The 21,759-nt window shown below is 44.2% G+C and overlaps 1 protein-coding gene across 3 annotated transcripts in view; it reads left to right on the top strand.

Moving 5' to 3' along the window:
* The window catches only part of CSNK1G1 (casein kinase 1 gamma 1), a 108,344-nt gene that overhangs the window by 49,553 nt on the left and 37,032 nt on the right, over positions 1-21,759 (top strand). For all 3 annotated transcript variants that reach the window (XM_032990254.2, XM_032990257.2, XM_032990255.2), the window contains exons 4-5: positions 4,555-4,595; positions 9,250-9,319. In XM_032990254.2, the coding sequence (XP_032846145.1) occupies positions 4,555-4,595; positions 9,250-9,319 (111 nt within the window). The remainder of the gene's footprint in view (positions 1-4,554; positions 4,596-9,249; positions 9,320-21,759) is intronic.

Raw genomic sequence — 21,759 nt, 5'->3', positions numbered from 1 at the left:
GCATGAACTTAATCACTGCTCAGTCAAAAAGCTTTGCCTGAACTTGAAAGGCTTTTGTTAGCACAGTTATATCATCAGCTGTATTATAGATATTTTGTCTTACTAAGATAAGATGCAGCTTCTATTCATGGCTTATTTTACTGTGCAGATTTACTTTTTCCTGTGAGCAGTACTGCCTTTACTCTTCCATTTTAACATCAGTGCTGGCTTGTAGAAGGAGGAAGAAGAAACTCTTATGCCTTGGGCACAGTGATAGCAAAACCAAAGGGGTATATCTCACTCTGGAGCAAGCCAATGGAGAGATTTGGGGATTTGCTTTGCCATTGTAGCTGGCAAAGCAAGCATCTTGTGCTGCAGTTTTAGGAAGGGCTCGGAGTTCAGAAGCTGTACCCATTTGCACCCCCTTATGTTCAGAGTATCCCAACAGTGTGTGCTCTGAAGGGGATGAACTGGAGGATTAATTAGTTCATTTACCTCTGGCTGCTGGCCAGATCTCGGAGGGAATTATTCCAGTGGCTGATTGTTCTCATTGTGACAAGTTTTCCTCTTGTGTTCCATCGGAATCTCCCCAGCAGTAACTTGCACCCATTACCCCTCGTCTTTTCCATGGGACTCCTTGTAAAAAGGGAGTCTCCATGTTCTTTGTAGCCACCCTTTAAATACTAGAACGTGGTGATAAGGTCTCCCTTAAGCCTTCTCATCTCAGGGCTGAACAAACCCAGTTTTCTCAGTCTTCCCTCACATGGCAGGCTTCCCAGTCCCTTGATCATCTTTGTGGCCTTTCTCTGGACACTCTCGAGCCTGGCCACATCTTTCTTGCACAGCAGGGACCAAAACTGAATACAGTGTTCCAGATGTGACCTGACAAGCACTGAGTACAGTGGGGTAATGACTTTATCTCTGCTGACGATACCCTTGGTGATACAACCCAGCATCCTGTTGGCCGTCTTTCCTTGCCACTACAGCACACTAGTCTGGAGCTTGTCCCCCAGGTCCCCATCCACAGGAGCTGCTCCCCAGCCAGGTGGATCCCAGCCTGTGCTGCACTCCTGGATGATGTTTTCCCTGGTGCAAAACCTTACACTTGTCCTTGTTGAACTTCATAAGGTTCTCGTTAGCCCCCTCTTCCAGCCTGTCCAGGTCTTCCTGCAGGGTGGCTCTCCCTTCTACAGTGTCCACGTTCCCACTCAGTTTGGTATCATCAGCAAACTTCATCAGGCTACGCTTGATCCCATGGTGCAGGTAAGATACTAAACAGGGTTTAGGCTCAATATCAATCCCCGGGGGATCCCACTTGTGACAGGTTACCAGTCTGAAAAGAGCTATTTCCCACCACCCTCTGGGTGTGGCCCGTCAGCTGGTTCCCCACCCACCACTCATCTAGACCGCAATGCACCCGTTTCTCTAGGAGGAGGCAGTGGGGAACTGTACTGAAAGCCTTGGAGAAATCCAGGTAGACAATGTCCACCTCTCACTCCACGTCAACCAAGCAGGTTACTTTGTCGTAGAAGGCGATCAGGTTTGTCAGGCATGATTTGCCCTGGGTGAATCCATGCTGGCTTTTCCCAGTCACGTGCTTCATTTGACTTGTGATAACCCCCAGGGGAGGATTCATTCTATAACTTTCCCAGGGATTGAAGTAAGACTGATGGGCCTGTAATTTTCTGGATCCTCCTTTAAGCACTTCTTGTAGATAGGTGTGACATTAGCCTTCTTCCAGTCTTCTGGGACGTCTCCCCAGTCTCCATGACTTCTCAAGGATTATGGAGAACAGCCATGCAACATGGTCAGCCAGCTCTCTCAACACCCTCGGGTGGATAATATCAGGGCCCATCAACTTGTAAGGGTCAAGCTCCTGTAATAGTATGGATTATGACTCCATACACGTGAAGGGTATGTCCTTGGCAATGTCCTTCTCTGCCTTGGAAAAACACTGTTTCCCTAATATTGTTATCCTACGTTGGTGGTAGAGCAGAAGTGTTGCTAGACAGTCTGTGGGTCGTTCCCTGGATGGACTTATGCCCCTGCATGTTGAGTGCCAAAACTACCTTGAAACGGTGCGTGTCCAAGGTAGTGATGGAGGTCGTGGGATCTGAAGGAGATGGCATTCCTGTGCCTCCCTCCTTGGGCTTTTTTAAAGCATCGAACTTTCTCATGTATTTGGGCTGGAGCTTCCCTTAGTCTGGCTCAGTGTCCTCAAACTGAGCGTCCTGATCGGAGCTCCATCCCTACCAAGAGGTGGGGAAGAGGAAGTGTCAGTGGGTGAGCTACAGCTGGAGCTGCTGATATGACTCATTTGCTGATAGCTAATACGGAGCAGGGTGTTTAGGCTGCCTTCCCCCGCTGTCCTTGCATGTTCTCCCCCACCAGCCGTTGGATAGCATCAGCCTGGAGCCCTTATCTGTCTCAAAGGGCGAAGCAGTTTATCCTGCCACCTGCTTTTCTGTTGATTTGTCCTTCCTGTTCTTTCAGTACTTTGAAGCCCCTTTCCAATGTCTAAGTGTTCCTGATGCAACTGCAAAACCTACTTTCTACTCTGCGTTGCCAGCGTAGACACAACAGCTTTTATGAAAAGATCTAAAGAAATAGATTGAAACAGCACTGTGTTGCAAGGGTGATGCTGGAGCTCAGCCTATACATCTGCTTGGATAAAACACTTCCTCTAAGGATATTTAACCTCATATTTAAATGTCTGCCCTGTGTTAAACAGCATTGCCAGTTACCGTAACAGGTTGAAGCTTTCCATAATTTTGTTTTGCTTCCTGATGAATGTTAAAGCGATCTGTTCAGTGTGGGACCTGGACTGGGAGTGCCCAATAGGAAATTTGGAGGCCAGAACTACACCAAACAATGTGGCAGGGAGAATACCAAACGAAGTTGAATGCAGAAAATGTGAAGCTGTTATAAAGTAAAATAAATCAACGGGGGAATTTCCCCTGGTAAATATTTCAGGATTTCAAGATGACTGTTTGTTTTCTCTCACGTTCATAATGTCTTTAATTTTACTGAGTCTTCCAATGCTGTTGCTGCATGCAAAGTGTATCTGTATGCAAGGGATGACAGGGCATGTTTTTTAATGGTATCATATAGATAGGCTAGAGCTGCCCAAATTCCTGCCTCCTCTGAACTATGTCATTTGCTGTCCTGGACTTTCTCAATAGCTGGTCTGTTCTAAGCGCCAATATCTATTACAGGAATTGGGAAGTAAATGTGTAATAGAGCTGGGCAAAGCTGATGCTACAAACAAGCACTGATAACTTCCAGTATAGATTGCTGTTGAATTTTGGAGCTACACAGTCACTCAATGAAAGCATGACTTGTGCTGTAGCAGTGCTAGCAATGATGATCAAAGAAGGTCAGTGCTTCCCTGTATAAAACCCAGGGAGCTTTGTGTGGTGGAGGCTGCCCTCCTCTAAGGGTACAGTGGAACTAGAGGAGGTCAGAAAGGTGGGACAGATCAGGCACAAGGACTGCCTGAGCATCCTGCCCCAGTGATATCTTTTCCAGGAGAGTTTGCTGTCAGTCATGAGAAACGTGGAAAAAGGTGAAGGGGGAGCGATTGCCCAAATTACCTAATAGAGGAACTGGAGGACACTGAATGTTACGGTAACTGGCAGCTTCAGAATACACGGGGAGGTGCCCCTTGACAAATGTAGCTGTGTGTCTCTGCTGCAGGTCGCTAAGGAGGCCAAGAGCTTGATTCAAACACCAGACAGGTTCCTAGAGGAAAAAAATTCACCTCCAGCTGTAGCACACACAGGTACCAACTCTGGCTCAGAGTTGTGGAGCTGCAGGATACTGGCAGCTGGCTGCATGTGTGCCTGGTTTTACTTGCCCTAGGCTCTTGCCCTTTGTGCTTGCCAGAGCTGGTATCAGACTAGACACTTGCTCCACGTTTTGGGGTCCTGATAAAGCATTTTGTTTTCTTTTAGTGTATTTTTTGACATCATTGGTACCATATTGCAACTGAGAGTTATTGACCTTATTAGATTGAGGATTGCCTTTGTGCTGCTGGCATACAGAAGGCATTTTATACGTGCTGCGTGCTTGTTCACAGAGGAAGAAATAAAGCTCTGTGTTGGCACAAAGGTTATTTTCATATATTTCCTGGCAGTATTCTCTTTGATAGGTAGCACAATTAAGCTAGTGAAACTCCCTATAGATCATAGGATAAAATTGTTCTGTGTCCAGCAGATTCAAGACATTTCTGAAAGAAATGATGCTCTGAATCGTCTTTTTTTTGTTCGCCAGACTTTTTTGGCATGGTGTGGATAATAAAGCCTAATGTGTCTGGGATACCTCCTCAAACACTTGCATTGAATATAAGTGCTATCATAAAACGTGATTACCTTATGCTGAATGGAAAACAGTGTTTGTCTGCCCTGGTGAACGGCTACAACTTACTATTTTGAGGCTTATGTTCTGTTAAAGGCATAAACTTCAGTGGGGAACAGAGAAAAAACAGCTCTTTGCCATCAGTGACACTCTTCTGCATTGTCTATCTAGCTGCAATTGTTGAATGTGGAACTAAAAAATTTTTTCTTTCCTTCGCAGGTAAAAATCTCTACACCAATGAATATGTAGCGATCAAACTGGTAAGTAGAAGCTTCAGAGTTTCTTAAACGACTTGTACTTAATGTTAAAAGTTTAGACAAAAAGCAACTTTCTCACGTTGGGCTTAACGCTGCTCTCATCCTCAGCTAGAATAACTTGTTTAAACGAAGATACATTCCTGAGATCACTAAAACCGAGGAAAGAACCCATCTCTCCACCTCCTGAACATTCTTGGTACCTGAGTGGTCTGTAGATGTCTTACACCAGTATGAGCCTTGTTCCTCATTCCAGGGTGGCTGCCAGGTCCCAGTGAAAGGCACTGATTGTGGGTTTGCCACTTCTTCCCTCTCCCTGGGTTGAGCCTTTCTGTTCAGGACTCCACTGATTCTCCAGACCCTTACCTCCCTCTAGACGGGCTGTTGTCAGAGTGTTCAGTTAGGAGCATGGCACTGTGCACTCTGCTGCTCCGCGGTTTTGGAGTCAAGAGGCAGGAGAGGGGGTGTTTCAATGGTTAAAATTGCCTTGGGGGAGAATAACACAGCTCAGTTTGGCACGATGCTGAGAGACTGCATATGCAACAGGCAAAACAAGATCCAATTCAGCTGATTTGACTGGCCAAGGATATATATGGCCACAGCATCTTCAGAATTATTTTCTCCTTTTACGTCATAGGATGGTAAAAATGAATCAAATTGACTTCCCAAAGCATCACTGGAGCTGTGTTAAAAAACCCAAGCCCCAACACTAGTGAACTTGAGAACTTGTGCGAGCAGTTTCATTCACAGCTCTCTTCTCATTCAGTTACAAGCCTCAGTACCAGGTACCTGGTTATTTTCTGCCCTGCAGTCGATGTAGCCCTCCCCAGGTGTGTGCAGTGACACAGCTTCCATGTTTCTTATACCTGGACCAGCGAGTGGTCCAGGTAAAAAGTCTTTTTCTAAAGACTGCTTCAGGGCATGAAGGCACTGCGGTCAGCGGTGGTTTGAAGTAGGAGTGTAGAGGATGGGGAAACCCCCTAACTTGTAGCTCTTCCAGATTTATAAAACCATAGCCCAGTAGTTTGTGTGTATAACTTCTCCTATCTGTAAACTAACACTTTCATTAATCTCTTGGGGTTTTCAAATTTGATGTCTTCAGCTGATGTGCTTTTTTCTTACCTGTATGCTCTTTAATCACAGATCCAAACCCTGGGACCTGAAGTTAAAGTTGTAATGCTAATTTGATATTAGCAGCAAACACACCCCTTTGCCCAACTGACGTTGTCTGGCAAAATGACAGGATTCATTCAGATTACCGAAGATGAAGATCGACTTGGTACATTAATTCTGATCACGTTCAAGTGCCACAGATTTTATATCTCTAGCATTGTCTTTGTATGATGCACAGTAGATGAAGAATAATTAGGGCTTTGCAGGAGGGACTTATCTTCAAGCCTGTTGGCAAATGTCAGAAGATATTCCTTAAAATAAATGAACACCTGCAGTGAAGCTTAGGATGTCCTTGATATGGATCCACATCAAGAAGGACTGGTGCTTGTTGATGAGTAGCTTGTCTTTTAGGTAGATCTGGCAATAGAAAATGCTCTGTGTACACAGATGAGGTGCTTTATTGAATCAGTAACGCTTCTAATTTGCTTTCAAAGATAATCCCACAAAGTTATATCATTGGAAGGTGTAAGGAAGTAATAATACAGGAAAAACCCAGCTGTATTAGTCCAAAGGGTGCTTGTTTCTTTCACAACAGTGACACCTCCCAGTAACCTGAAATCCTTCAGTAGCCGTATGGCAGAGCTGAATGGCATTACCTCTACTGCTACCTTAATTCTTCTTACTTTTTCCAGTAGCATTATTTCCTTCTTTCCCCCGTCTCCATAAAAAAAAAAAAAAAAAAAGGAAATCTGAGTGTTAAAGCAGTTACTCTGCAACACACTCCAGTTTTATTTGCCCTGCTGTGATTTATGCTTAAAAATCTTCTCCTTTATGTTTGAAGGACTGGAATTGCCATCCGGTGGCCATCCAGGCATTCGCATAACTGCTCTGTTTTTTTGAAGATTAATGAAGGAACAGTAAAAGAGATGGGGTTTTTTAGGTCTCCTAATCTTAGCCCATACTCCCCAGGAGTAAGAATTACTCAGCCTCCTCAGCAGGAAATAAGCTTCTCTGTACTTAACTGTAATTTTCTTTTTTCTTTGAATGATTTGCAGACTAGTGGTAGAGTAGCTGCTTTCAGTGTACTTAAAAGAAAATGTTGCCTTCATCTGCATTGCTGGACCAAGTCAAAACTGCTCCAAGTCCTTCTAGCTGTGTGAGTTAGTCTTCTGCAATTGCAACCCTGCTGTCTCAACTTTTTGTACCTCCTGTCTTGATGTTAAAGCTGGAAAATTAGATAATTGTGTGATGGCTGCCGAAGAGCTGATCAGAAAGTGCTGTGAAATTCAGTGCTAATGTCTCATGGTTTCTCTTTGGGGGTGAGGATTGTGCTGCACCTTGGAAAATTTCGGGTGATGGAGAATAGCACCTATGTTCTGACTTGTGTGGTGTCAGCATTTAGCTCCTTGTCCTGCTCTTCAGCTGAACATTGGTTAAGGGCATCTAGTTCACAGAGGAGTTTGTCTTCTGAAATGCCTTAGCCGTATATACCAGTTTAATCTTCTGAGGGTTTTTAATGCTGAATTGTACATAGTAGAAATTTCTTCCCTCCATGAAACCAGCCCGTTGACAGAGAGGTGTAGTCTGAGTGTGGGTACCAGGCTGTACCCTCTCGTAGCGATCACGATGCCATTGGTTCGAGCTGTGGGTTTTGAACATTAGGCAGTAGCAATTCAGTTATTTTCGCTACAAACGCAACATCTGCCGGTATCCTTAAGCCCTTGGCCTCCAGGACAACCATCTGCTCTGGTATGATCTTTTTGGAAGCTGCCACAACTTTGGCAAGCATCCAGAGCTCTGGCCACAGCAGCTCCTGATGCAGAAGTGGCTTGGGCTTACTTTCCCTCACTTTGTCACAAGCAGCCTCATGTTGTGATACATTAATCCTTCTACCTTTATTCAAATAGTTTATTTGGATAAATAAACTTCACTGAACAGACTGAGTTCCTGTTGCACTAAATCCCTTTGCTGTGCAGGTTTCTGTAGACTCCCTCAAGCCACCATCAACAATTATCTTAATTTAAATACAACTTATATAACAAACTTAGTTTTGAGTTGCTTTGTATTTGCCTTCAGTACAGGTTCAGTTTTGCCTTCCACATATTTTTCACCATTGTTTTCTAAGTAGTTGGTCACATTTGACTTTTGAAGAAGTTGAGAAACAACCAGGAGCACTTTTTCCACTTGCTGGCAAATGGATGGGATGACTTGAGCTGGTGATGGACAGCTTGGCTGGAAGTCAAATTGCCTGAATTCCTGTTCAAAAATTGTTCTTGCCGCTTAAAAATAAGTCTTTAACATGGAGTTTACACCAAATGTGGACATTAGCCTTACAGTACAGACCAGAGGTGAAACAAGACAAAGTGGATCAGCTAAAGCCTTTGTGTTCTCCTGTGCAGACAGAATAGTTATTCTGCCATATCGAAGATATTGGATCAAATTCTTGTCTATGTCTAAGATGCTCTTACTCTGACTCATAGGACCTGATGTGAAAGGACTTTTTTTGTGTTGGCTTGAGGGGGCTTCTCTGTAGGCAAACTTCTAGATGATGAGTTCATCAAATTGAGGGCTCTTTGGCAAGTTTTTGAAGTTCAGACTAATTCTGGTGCACGCTATGAATTTTACGTAGTTTTGAGCATGGAGCATTTCTTTTCTCAAAACCAAGGAAATAAGCAACAACCAAATAAAAATCAAGGCCAGTATTAACTTCCGTTTCAAAGATGTCTGGGCAGTAGGTGAATCCACATTACTGCCTGTCCCAAGTTCACAGTTTTATTGAGAATGTAATTACTCAGGTCTCAATCCTCTCCGTGTCAATTCTCTATTTCCAGAAGCTTTGTGTTATTGCATGTTAATGCCTTTATGGATCATAGGCTTTAAGTTTTGTGCGTAAACTGCAGGTGAGTAACAGTTGAGAAACGTAATGTTTTGGGTGCATTGCAGACTTACCTTTTTTTTTTATTCTGTGTATAAAAATAGAATATTGAGTGCTTTGAGATGTTTGAGTGACACCTGCTACTGGAGGGGGAGAGTTCTTCCTGTGTTTTTACCAGATGTCTGGCTGCACTGTAGTGCTTGCTGCAAGCAAGATTGTATGTTTACACAACTGTGGTCTGACTTAAACCACGGGTATATGACTCAGCATTTTACAAAAATATAGGCTAGTGACCAACAAAAATACTGTGGGCACCACAGTCCACAAAGTGAACTTGGGACTTGATCTTTTGAAACCCTGACTTTCCTCCTACCAACAACCATGGTCGTTCTTCAAGGACCAGGAGCTTTGTTGAATGATTCTTGAATTTCACTGCCATGAATAAGCTTTGTATTTAAATGAGGAAGTTATTTCTCCTCCAGAGTGGAAGTCTTACTGCTTTTTGTTCTCTACTTAAGTGATGTCTGATGGTGAAGTCTGTCGTTAGACTGTCAGTTTAGGGTGTTTTGTCTTGAAACTTGAAGCGTTATGTACAGTCACAAATCTTCAAGTATAGGATAGAACTTTTTTCAGTCAAACTGATTTTAACCAATTTTTGTTTGTTTGTTTTAGGAACCAATAAAATCACGTGCACCACAGCTTCATTTAGAATACAGGTTTTATAAACAACTTGGAAGTGCGGGTAAGTAAACCTACCGTAAGCTTATAGAAAATTTGTGATTTCTTTATTAAATAAAACATTGCCATCGTATTTGTTGTGTAACTCTGACTTGAACTTACTGATCTGGGCAAACTCTTTTATCTTCACACCAGTTTTGAAAGAGATTTGGTCAGAATTATGTGGACCTAGAAACTTGAGTTAGTGAGGATTGACTGATGTGGGAAATAGCCATGGAAGTATGTTTGTAAAACATAGGAACCTCTGATGGAGGGAAGGTTATGTATAGAATGATGGATTTCAAAAGGTGGTAGTCTTAAATCTAGGAAATAGTGTAAGAAACGTAGAGCTTTTCTAATAAAAACCTGAAATGCGGTTTTCATTGATATTTACTAAATTATGAGAGTATCCAAAAGCCCATGAGCTCAGTATCCTCTGTGTGACAGTAGTCTACAGCAAATACGAGAATATCATCACAGGATAAGCCAAAGATGGGGTTTATTATTTTATTATTTTTTCTGACAAGCTCTCTGATTTCCCTCATACGGGACTTGAGCTTGTGTCTAGTAGTGTTTGGATTTTTCCTTCCTGAATTTATGGTTGCTTTTTAAACCTGTGTAGACATTTAGCATGTGCCGTTTCCCACGCTAAGGATTTCCACAGCCTTGACTACCTGCTGAGTGAGGACGTTTCTCTGAAGCAAAGACCTTTTCAGCTCCTTCAGTGCCTTGATCATATATTGACCGTGGGCTTTGGCAAGTTTCCTGCATTACTGTAATTCTTTTACACTTTCTTCTGGTTTTATTTTTCCTGATTTCCCTGGATGCACCTAGCTTATACTTGCAGAGGATATGCTCTCATATTACCACAATACTAAGTTGAGCAGAGTGGAAGATATATCTGCTCTGAACTTATGCAGTACCTGAGCAGTCATCCTGCATTTTTCCTTTTTGCTTGTTCCAATTAATTTTTTGAACCAGTTCCCTTTGTGTGGCACATCCTCTGGAGACTGGGTGCTATTGCACTCTGTTTTGTGGCTTCTTTGCTCCTTATAGGAACGCAAAATCTGGGATATGGGAACCAAGTAAGTTGTCACTATTAGAAACACTAAAATATTGTTGGGGTTTTTTTTGAACAGAATTTATCCACTGAAATAACGTGCTCTTTTCTATATATTTTGTATTCTGGTGATAGCATCTGGTACTATGCACAAAGCTCCTGATAGGTTAATGTCACCACTTAACTCCAGTTACCTGTGCTTCTGAGGCTTTGGGCATTTCTGCTGAAGCCTGTCTAGTAAATATATCAAACGTAGGTTCACAGACTAAGACAGACACTTAATTCTGCTCCTCGCTCCCCACCTGGGCTCAGTTGATGCTTGTCATCTCTGTGATAACCCAGCAAATGTCTCTCATGACATGTGAATGAATCCCAGTCTGCTTTTGCTACACCCGTCAGCTTTCTACCATTCGTTAAAGATGTTCCTGAGGAATTTTAAAACTGATCAGATGTTGGGGGATTGGCTTTATTTTGGTTAGATTGAGTATTTTTAATGGGTTTTCTCCTGTTCCTAATGAATCTAAACTTTTCATCCTACAACTATCACCCAGGCAGGGCATTTCTGCCCAGTCTGACACTGTGCATACTAATGGAAGTATTTCTGAGTATGCTGCCTTCAGACACAGAGATCTTGCCTTCCTGAGCTCTCTTCCTCTCATTCTAGTGGCGGGAGGAGGCTGACTCCTCTCAAGTCTTTTAGCCAGTATTTGTCAGCAGACTGATGAGAAGCCTCATGAACAACATGACTTTTTTATTTCTATCTCTGTCTGGTCCCACAGGCTTGGCAAACCCAGCTCTGATGATCTGTTGAATGCCATTAGAAGCTCTTGTGCTACAGTTTTGCTAAAACAACTGGAAATAGGCCAGGAGCTCAGGTGGAGGGTGTGAGCCACATCTCTGGTCTCTTCATGAACCCTGGAAGCTGAATAAAATGAATTTTTGCGGAGTCAGACTGCCAGGACCAGGGAGCCTTAACTTGGTCTGCGTGCCACACTGAGAATTAGGGGAAGGCCGTCTGTTAAAACAGATCAGTGCTAAATATGTGCTGACTCTGCGGAAATAGATGGGTCCATTCTCAATGATTTTGTTAATGCCAGGCTTCCCTTAATGGTCCTTGCTTAAAAACTTGAACTTCCAGCAAGCAGGACTGGTTATTTGAAATCACAGACTCGCCAAACGAAGACTAAAAGTGTCCAAACCCATGGTGTGTATGACTCAGATGAGAACAACAGTAGTGTTGCATGTGACATACTGTTCAATAAATTAGCCAGTTAATCTTGCCAAATAACGTGGCTGACTGCAAACCTCCCACCGTTTGCCTAAAAAGTAAGGCTAGTGAAAGCATTGCTGTAACACCGCAGTAGCAGCGTGGCCCTCTTGTTAGTGCAACTGCTGCGTTCAACTGCACGTACAGCCAGATGGTCTCAGTGAGCAGCGTCGCTGAGAAGTCAAAATTGTCATCACTTGCAGTATTTGTAGAAAAACGGGTTTTGTCCTAATGAGAAGAATTTTGATGGTGATTTCCTTTTTCTTGGACATTCGGAATAAACAGTTTTAAAGTATATTACTCTTGGATACTAATCATAGGTAAACTGAGGTTGGAAGGGACCATGGATCAAGTAGGAACCTTCTTATAGGGTGCCTTTGTGCATGTCAAAAAAGATATTTCATCTCTGGTATGTGACTGGATGTGTCCTTGTGACGTTAGGACTAGGATGCTAGCATAGCCAGACCTGGAGGGAAGTGTTTTGTGGCAGCTGACCTGCCAGAAGAATGGTCTTGGATGTTAAAGACTGCAGAAAGCTTGGTCATGACTTGCTTGCAACATGTCTGATCAAAAAGTGCAACCTCCAAACTCAGGAGCTTGAAAAGAGGTTTCGGACATGTTTATTGAACCCCCTTGCAGAAGCCCAACTAGTACTGTTAAGGAGGCATGAAGTGTTTGATCACACTGGTGGGACAAGTGCTGCTTTTGGAGAGAAATTTGCAACTAGCTCTGTAATGCCAGAGTCGGGTCCTGCAGTATATTGCACAGAACATTTCTGGGGGGCTTTTGCCTGAGAATTTTAGAACAATTCTACAGTTCAGTGCCTGAAGGATGTATGTTGGTATCTATTACCTGCTTAACTTGTTGCCATCATCAAAACCTAGTGAAATTAGTCTTTTTTTTTTTTTTTCTTTTTAAGCTATTCAGTGTAGTTTTACATTTTCCTTACTGTAGTTAAACAGAGTAGCAAATAACCCAATAATCCATGGCTCTGCCAAAAGTTTTTTCCTGGGATGAGCTTCTGTTTGAGATGTTTCCACATGAATGGCTAAAGCAGCACAGTTGTGTGATAGCTGCCTCTTCCTTTTGCAGCTTCTCTGTGCCTTCCTGTGCCACCTGCTCCGTCAGCATCCATGTTTAAAGACTGGACGAGGCACCAAAGTTGCATCTGATAGCTCCTATTAGCACCAGCTTCTTTGTCTGCCTTCTGATTCAGCTGAAGATCACTAGTCAGCATGGCTTAGCTGAGGAGAAGTCTGGATTTCTTGTGTCTCCGTATGTCTTAAGACATATTTCACACTAGATTAAGATATAGTGGAGTAGCAAAAAGTTTGATAAAGGGATCTAGACTGTATAAATGTAGCTTTTTATAGTGCTTCTTAGAATAACTCAATACCAGTGGATTCAAATGGGTTCCAAAGTAGCTAATCGAGTTAGTCCAGGGTCAGAAGAACCAACTAACAGGTATCTCTGATGCACTTCTGCAAGAATTGATGCTATCTCTGATGTTTCAGTGTCTCCATGCAGTAAGAGAAACTCATAGTTCCCCTATAGTTTCCTACCTTGTCCCCCTAAATGCCCCTCTAAATGGAGGGATGTTTGCTTATAGAAATGTGTTTTCATGATTCTTCCTTGAAATTTTCACAGCGCCCCCCCCAAAAAGAAGAGCCAAGGGCCTGCTGCACAGTGACCATCTGCTGGTTTCTTCTGCCTCACTGTGGAATTAAATATTCAATAACCTAAAATAGTGTATGACTGCTTTACTTTAATGTAGGCAGTGAAACAAAAAAAAAAAAAAAGGCAAACAGCAGGCACAGAGTCAAAGACCTGATGGTCAGTCCGTATGGTGTCTCAGGAAATGACAAGAATTCCTTTAGGTTTTGGGTAGGCTGGGATACAATCTGCTTGCTGACCAAGGTAGCTGGAGTAGTTTTAACAATCTCTGTGCAAACTAGTTATGTTATTCTGTCTTCAGTCCTGTAAGATGCCGGTGTCATACTGAACTGTTTCATGGTTGCTCATTGTAAAATCTGTGTAAGCCTGCATGAACATCCTGACGTAGAGGATTCATCCTGGCCTGAGCTGTCCCCAGGATCCTGCTTTACTGGTGGTAGCACAGTCAGTCCTGAATTTTTTGTCTTGCTGGATAGCACCTACCTGTGTATGAACACGAGTAGCACAGCTATCCACAAGAAGTCCAAGTGTGATGGATATTCCCCAAAATTAGGCTCTTGCTCTATGGCTCTCTTTTGAGGGCTGGCTGTTCCAGGTGTTCCCCTCCTCCCCGAGGCTGGTTTCTTGGTTGATGAACTTCCCCTCTCTCTGAGGCTTCATACAGCTCCTTAAACCTGATGCTTTCATACATCAGGGACAAGAGGAGCTCCCCCTCTTGACTGGATGCTTTTACATCTCCTAGGGCTACCAGAAGCAGTTCAAGTCTCCAGCGTGTTTCCAGTGTTGGATCAGTCATTTTTGAGCCCTGTACTTGATGTTTGTAGAGTAAAGGTTTGGCTTCTTACAATGCATAAAAAATCCTGAACAATCAGGCCCTACAGCTTGCAGGATGATGAGTGGAGGAGCTCCATCCCCTCTCCTGGCTGACTTTTGAGTGTCTGGTTCCCTCTAAGTATTGGCGTGGGGGAGCTGGTGTTGGCAGAGCAAAACTGAATTACTTTGACCGTGGTCAAGCAGACCCAGCTCCCAGCACCTGAGATGGTCGTGTTTCCTGAGCAGTGTACAAAAAGGCAAAGTTTTTGCTTTGCCCAAACTGCCCCCTGCTCACCCAGCAGCATCCCAGGACCCTCCTACTTGGTTTGGGGTGAATAAAACAGTTCACACCGCTTGCAGGAGCCCTGCCAGGCCCGTTGGGTCACCTTCAGCAGCTGGGTCCTGCTGGTGGCACGCTAAGGTCTTAGCAATTGCTTTGGCTTTGTCTTGTGGGCTCTTTTTGCCAGTTGACCTGGTTTGAGGACTTTCAGCAGGTGTGGTCTTTTTGTTTTAAGGCTGATTCCCGGTTCTCACCTTTCCTCCAAGTTCAACTCTCCTACAGACTTCACAGGGGAAACATCTCTTCCAAAGTTTTATTGGAAACTCATCTTTTATCAGCAAACAGTGCCTATGTTTCCCAGTCTCTTTTTCTCACTCTTCAGCAGCCTTTGGCTTGAGCCGCTCTTGCCTGTGCGTGATGTGGACGTACAGGAGTACATGGCCGTGCTTTTATCTCTGCCCATCCCATCATTGGGACTTTTGGCTGCAATCTGCCGCAGCTCCTACGCATCCTTTTGCATACGCTGGTATTTCCAACCAGCTAGTTTGAGTTGCCCATGCACTGTTGACTAACCGCTCTGATCAGGATCTGGGCTGGCAGTGGGGGTTGTGTGCAGAGCAGTGAGAGGGATCCTACTGCTCTCAGCTCTAGTAGAAAACGCTTTAAATGGGTTTTAAATTTGTGAAGCCTTTTAAACTTAAGACACTGCTATGTTTCCTGCTGTAGGAGCCTTTGTATCCTTACTCAGTGCCATAAGCAAATCTCTTGGCTGCTAAGTGTTTAACTTCCCTTTGCCAAAGAGAAGCTGGAGACGCTGTTTATGAGCACTTCTAGAAGGCTGTTGTATTCCAGGGGAGAGAAGCGTGACAGAGCTGTCTGCAGGCCAGGGCACTGGGCTGCCCTGTCTCCTGGACGCAGCAGCAGAGCCCACGGAGCTCCTCCACGTCCCTCAATGTGCTGCAGGAGGACGGCTGGATGCTGCCGGCCCCTGCCCGTGCGGCCATAAAGCTGATGCCTCTCCTTACCCAGCTGCTGTCACGTCCAATGAAGCTCGGATATCCCCGCCTGCAAAGCCTCCCAACAGAAATGCAAGCCAAATGCTGAGACTGTAAGACAAACTTTGCCCGAAAGCAGCGTTTTCTCTCCTTCTGTGCTGGTTGGAGGGGAAAAAAAATACTTACCCCTTCCTATAAGCCTTGCTTTGCTGAGAAGTTGAGGCAAACATATCTGCTGCATTGTGGTATACTTGCAAAGCTTTAACTCTTGTTCTTTTTTTCTCCCCAAGTATGTTTGTCCCCTGAACTGGTGAGTTTTTTCTTGAGGACAGGTAGCTGACTGCTGCCTGACTGTTACTGTATCACTCTGAACCCAGTTCCTCCCTCTCAGGACGTGGCCGTGACTGAAAAACGTCTCTGCACAATCAGGAAACTACTCTTTAATCTTGTGCTTCCATGCAGATAAATAATTCACCGTGGTCCTGGGAAGTATTGACTTTCCAGCAGTGACCAGTAGATGTACAGGAATGATTTTTTTTTTGTTGTTGTTACTACCTTTCAAAGCATCTCTGGCATCTCTCCCCTGTGGTGGTGAATGCCACGCGTAATGCCTTCCGTGTAAGCTTTGCCTCTGGAAGGTAAGATGGAGTACTGCGTATTTTCAGGTTTCTTTTGGCTGCGCTGAGCTGATGATCGCGTTCCCGCATAGTGACAGCTTCTGCCTGTGCACGTAGTGTGAAGAAGTCATGCATTTTTGATTCAGTAGTAGTTTATTTTTATATCAGCTGGCAGATGAGTCACACCTTCCCCCCCCACCTCCGCAATCCCACCTTGGCACATGTGATTCGTAGCAGTCCGGTGTCAGTGCGCTGCGTTTCGTGCACCAGCTCTGCAGCCAGCGCTCGTCCCCAGGACGGGCAGGGGACCCTGGCAAGTGAATGTTAAACACAGTGAGCCTCTACGGTGTCATGGTGGAGAGCAGGAGGGGAGTCTGATATGCTGGAGAATCCGAGGAAATCGAAAAGATCTCTGCTCTCCCCAGCCCACACAATAGCTGAGTCACAGCGTACCGGCAGAATATACTGGGTCAGGGAGGGGCATGTCGTTACATACAGAATATAGAGGGATTCTGTGGTTTTGTTTTAATTCTTGCTCTGTAAACAAGTTCACCTCTAATGAAGTATGTAGCCTGCGTGTTTACTTTTGGACGTTTTTCTGTTGCACAACTCACTGGAACGAAGCAATCTGTTTACTTGTCACGAAGTGGGACCGAGGAAGAAGAAGGTGGTATAAATAACCGGGCCTTTTACATAGTCTAGTCAATATTTGCATATATATTTTTCAATGTAGCTGAGCTGTCTGTTACTCCATACTGCGTATTAAGTTAGCTTTTGGGGATTGCCTACATTGAGCATGTTTTTCTCATTCTGTGTTGCACTTGCTTTACTCATGACCTGCTGCACGCTTTGTATGTACCGGTGTTCTTTGTAAAGAAATTCTTTCCATGCTGGTTGCACAATGCTGTCATTCACGTAGCAATTAGGTAGGAGTCATTTGGGTAAGACTTGTTATACCAATGGATGTAAACAAGTCACCGTGGTGGAGCATGCTGCCAATACCAGCTATTTCACAGGGTACTCGCCGTGCGCAACACGTTTCCCCAAGGAAGCTGGAGTAACTCGTGGCCACTTAAGTAGGGTTAATGCAAGGTGTCTACACCCCTATTTAATTAAGGAGGGTGAACACACATATTGGCCGTTGCTGTGGTCACTTTAATCTTCAGAAATCCCACTCGTACTTGCCGCCTTGATGGAAACATTGCCGTGGCTGGGAGCTGAGCCAGCAGATCACCCCACAGCGAGGTGCTGGTTTGGGGCAGGAGAGAGCTGCTGGGTGGGGATTGTTCCTCTGCGCCCCAAAGTGGGTTTGTGCTGGTGTGGAGCCAACACGTGGCCGTTGCCTGAAGCACGTTTGTGTCCTGCTTCATTGTATGGAAAGGTTTGTTCACAGCTGTCACGCTACGACGCTCCGGGTGAGCACTGCAGCCTCCTCCTTTGAAGTATTTGCAAATGTTTTAGAATGTAAGTGTTCAGTTACTAGAAGTATTTAATAAGTGACTTACCTGTGCAAGATGATACAAAACTGACAGCCATTTGCATAAAAAGCAACTTGTGCCTTTGGGTCACATCTCGTGTTTAATCATTTCCCCACTTCAGAATCCTGCGATAGACCCTAGCGCTCATTTTAAGCTGTTTGGTTAATTGGCTAGTTGTAAGGAAAAACTCTTCTCCCTGCATTCTCAAATCTTACAAAGAAACATGCCATTGATGGTAGGTTTGAGATGCCTCAGAAGGAGACATGGTTTCATTCATCTAAAAATGGCCTTTTTAAACAAAAATGCAGCACATGTGGAGGTCCCTCATGCTTGGCTGCACCCTTAAAAGAATGGTGATCAGCAGCCTCGTTATAAAGTCAGGGTAGTCCAGTGAACTTTTGAACTTGAGGGATCTCTGACTTCAGAGCTTTTGAATTGCAAAATAAAATGTAGTGGATTACTGTAACACACCCAGTTAAAGTCTGCCTGCTTTCAGAGCTGGCTTGCTGTTGATCTCTGGAGAATGATACTTTACTATTTAAAAATACTTGGGGTTTTTTTCAGTTGTTGTTTTTTGGGGTTTTTTTAATGTGGCAGTTCCCTTGTTAGGAAAGGCTTCCTGAATGTGCACATTTCAGCATCTCTTTTAACATCAGAAGTTCTGACTTCCTTGGGCTAAATTTAGGCTTTGTCAATTGGAAGCTATCAGATGCTTTTAAAGCAAGGCCATTAATATTTGAATATGAGATTAGGGCAGTTTCCTTTTTATATTTTGAAAAGGCCTCATGCATCTCTTGCTCTTTTCAGTATTCATTTCAGTAATCGCAAATCAAAACCCAGCAACGCTGGGCAGTGTGGGGAGGGGAAGGGCAGGATGCTGGGAAGCTGAAAAACGCCTTTCCTGCAGACACTTTGCCTTGAAGCCTGACATGCCCTGCAACAGTGGTTATAAATCTGAGCAGTCGGATTCGTCCGAGTCATCTCAGATGCCTTGTTGGGTTCTTCTGAGAGACAGCAGTGTCTACTAAGAGTGGGTTGTGTGTTGTGTCGCTGGCCCAACTGCTGTAAGGATCCAGCTGGACTTGGGGAGAGGGACTGGGCCATTTAATCATGATGGTCACTGTGCTGCTTCTGGTGCTTTCTAGCAAACTGAAGTATCTCTCATGCTTGCTAGCAGGTCAGGTTGTGCTTGGGACTTTGAGTGCTGCAGCCATTTGAGTGAGGAGATGAAAATACCCAATATTTGAAGATAGATTGTGGAATTTATATTTACATTGAATGGAAAAACCCAGTTTGGCAATTAGGGCTATGATAATTTATAAGGATGTAGCAACCTGTCAGCCTTGCTCTTCTGCTTGTCCCCCCTTCCCTAGCCCTTCTATGAAAATTTTTCAATCTGTTGGGATGCTGCACTTAGAAACTAATTGAGGTCTAGAGCTATAAAGGTCGATTCATTTTCTGGAGGGCTGAGGTGTCAGGTGTTGAGTACTGCCTTGATTCAGACAAAGCTGATTCCCCTTTGGAAGGTGGGTGCCTGATTTAGTGGGATCCCTTTCATATGTTTGTGCCCCCCAAGCACCAGAAGCATTCCTATGCATGCTGAAGGTTTTTAAGGCGCACCTCACCTTAAAGAGAGAAACATTTGAGCCAGGGAAGTTTGATGCAAGTGAAGTTCTGGTAGGGCTGCCCACCTCCCAGACTGGCTATTAAACGGGTTTGGAGTTTGCATTTCTGAGCTATTCCAGGCAGCTAATCTTCCTGCTATTAAAAAAACAAAAAAACAAAACAAAACAAAACAAAAAAAAACACAAACAAACAAAAAACAACACACACAAAAAAACCCAACCACAAACAAACAAAAAACCCAACCTCCTCCCATCTCTAAAAGATAAGCCATGGACTCTGCCCTTGAATCTATAACGGATCCAGCTATGCCAGAAGAACTTTTCAGCAAGCACTGCTCTGGGTGGAGACTTGCAGTTTTGTAATAATTCTTCTGTATGAAAGTATCAGGTTTTTCATCAAAACTCTATTCCTACCTGCTTGTACTCATCTATCTTAAGGTGAAACAGATGATATCTGGAGGTAGTGTCTTATTTAATGCCTCTGAGCTTCTGTTTTGCGGGAGGTTCTCCTGTGATAAGAGGGAGTGGGAGGTTTTCCAGGCTGGGAAGACTGTATGGGTAACACTTTCCTACTAACCTGAAAAATTCCCTTTTCCCTCAAAAACCCCAATGGTTACGGGACAGATGAATGCCAATCCATTGACTTGTTGTGGAGAGTTTACGTGTGTTTGACTCGCAGCATCCACCACTTACTAGTTTGATGCTACTGCAGGAGCAAATGTCCATCTTGTGGCTTTTTAATCGATCCTCCTGTTGGATCCTGCACTGGTGCTAAAGCAGCTTGGATGGCAGCGCAAAGCTTTCTTGATATCAAGCCGCCCTCCCAGTAGGACCAGCATGAGAGTTGTGGGGCTGAGCTGTACCCACAGCTTCGCAGGCAGGTCTCAGCACAGCTGGGGGATGGCACGTAGGGTTGTGCTGCCAGAAATGCCGCTGGATTGTCCCAGCAGGGTCTGGCCAGCTTCAGCTGCCTGAGTGTGGCCAAGCCTCATCTTACTCCTGAGCACCCAAAGCAGAGGTTACATGTTTGGTACCATTGTCTGCTTTATCCAGCTAAATTGGACCGGTCTGATCTGTCATCCAAGAGCCAAATGCTGTTGGATCAGTGACGAATACTGCCCGCACGTGCCAGTGTTGCCTTGCATTGCTGTGCCATCCTGGCTGGAGTGACTCCTGGTCACCGCGCAGAGTTGTGGGTCGCAGCTGAGCTGTAATTCAAGCTGCCAAATTCCCTCTGCATTGTCATCACGGCAGTTTCACCCTATTTTGCAGCTGGCCAGCATGCCATAAGCTTAAAGTATCACTTAACTCGTGCTATAGATTTTTGGCATGTGGATGGGGAGGAAGTAGGGAGCCGGTAAAAGCTCTGCCTCCAGCTGACAGTCTCCAATGGAGATGAGCTGATGAAGGGCAGGGGCCATCTGGGACTTGGTGTGATCAAATCAAAATGTTTCTCTGGACAGCAGAGGAGCAATTCAGCAGAAGTCTTTTATTATTGCTACTTCCTTAGCATTTTTCATCTGCCAAGAAGTAGCCTCTTCCTTGGCCGTGCTTCTGGAGTTAAATTTGTGTGCTGCTGAGCACTCTTTTGCAACCAAAAAGTTTTGGTGTTGATTTTTCCTGAGCTTCCTGTAGATTACACCTGTAGTGTAACTAATGTGCATAACTTCTTCTCGGAGAGAAAAAAAAAAAAATGCAATCACAGAGCATACTCTTAGTCATCTCAGTTGACATACCCGGTTAAAACAAAGCAGCCAAAACCTGCTACTTAATTCTCTTTCAGCAGATAGAGCTGACCCAATGCAAGAGTTGCACAGCCAAGGAAAACTGAACAGGAAACAATTTCTCTTTGGTATTAACCAGCAGAGCCAAGTTGGCCATCCAAGATGTGGTCTGGCTTTGCACTGGCTGGCAAAACTCACCCGGCACAGGGACCTGCAGCAGAGCAGAGCAGGAGGCCGTGTCTTTCTCGCTAGATCCATCACGCAGGAGCCATGATCCCAGCTGCCAAGGCTGCTGGGACCGCCTGGCTGGTTTAACCCTCAAGAAGTTAAAAAAAAAAACAGCAATACTGCAGCTTCTCACAGCTTTCAGCAAAAAGACAATGTCTGCTGAGTGCACAAAGAAACCCAGAAAGCAAAACAGGAATGATTACACGAAATGAAATTTTTTGATATTTTCTTCTACCCCTGTCCTTGTATCACAGGTGTGGGAAAAGGTAGATAATTAAGCTAGAACTTAAACTACAACTTTTTGGCGTGGTTTAAAATAACTCTTCTAAAATTATATATTGTTTTGATCCTTCTCTTAAGGTCTTGTCTTATGTGCCAGCTGCCATTGTCACTGGAATGAGAGATTATTGTAAAGGGTCTATTGATACAAAATCCGATGGTAATGTGGAGGTTTGAGTGCAGTCATTTCCCTTGAGCCCTAGAAATGTGAATTCAGTCTCCCAAAACTTGCCAAAAAAGCAATTTATTGTGTTGTGGTTTATTATTTTGTCTTCGTTGAGAATTGAAACAATTTCACTTGACTGTAGTTTAATTGCTACGGCTAAAAAAAGTGCCTGTGAATAGGTGTTTCTGGGTAAATTTCCCAGATCTTAAGTCTTCCTGCAGCTTAGCCTTTCCAGCTAGGGCTGATTCTCCTCCCAGTC

This window comes from Tyto alba, unplaced genomic scaffold (genome assembly GCF_018691265.1).
Source record: "Tyto alba isolate M040663 unplaced genomic scaffold, T.alba_DEE_v4.0 Super-Scaffold_41, whole genome shotgun sequence".
In the NCBI taxonomy this organism is placed as follows: domain Eukaryota; kingdom Metazoa; phylum Chordata; class Aves; order Strigiformes; family Tytonidae; genus Tyto; species Tyto alba.
The sequence above is the reverse complement of the archived record's forward strand: the minus strand, read 5'-3'. Positions and strand labels throughout refer to the sequence as shown.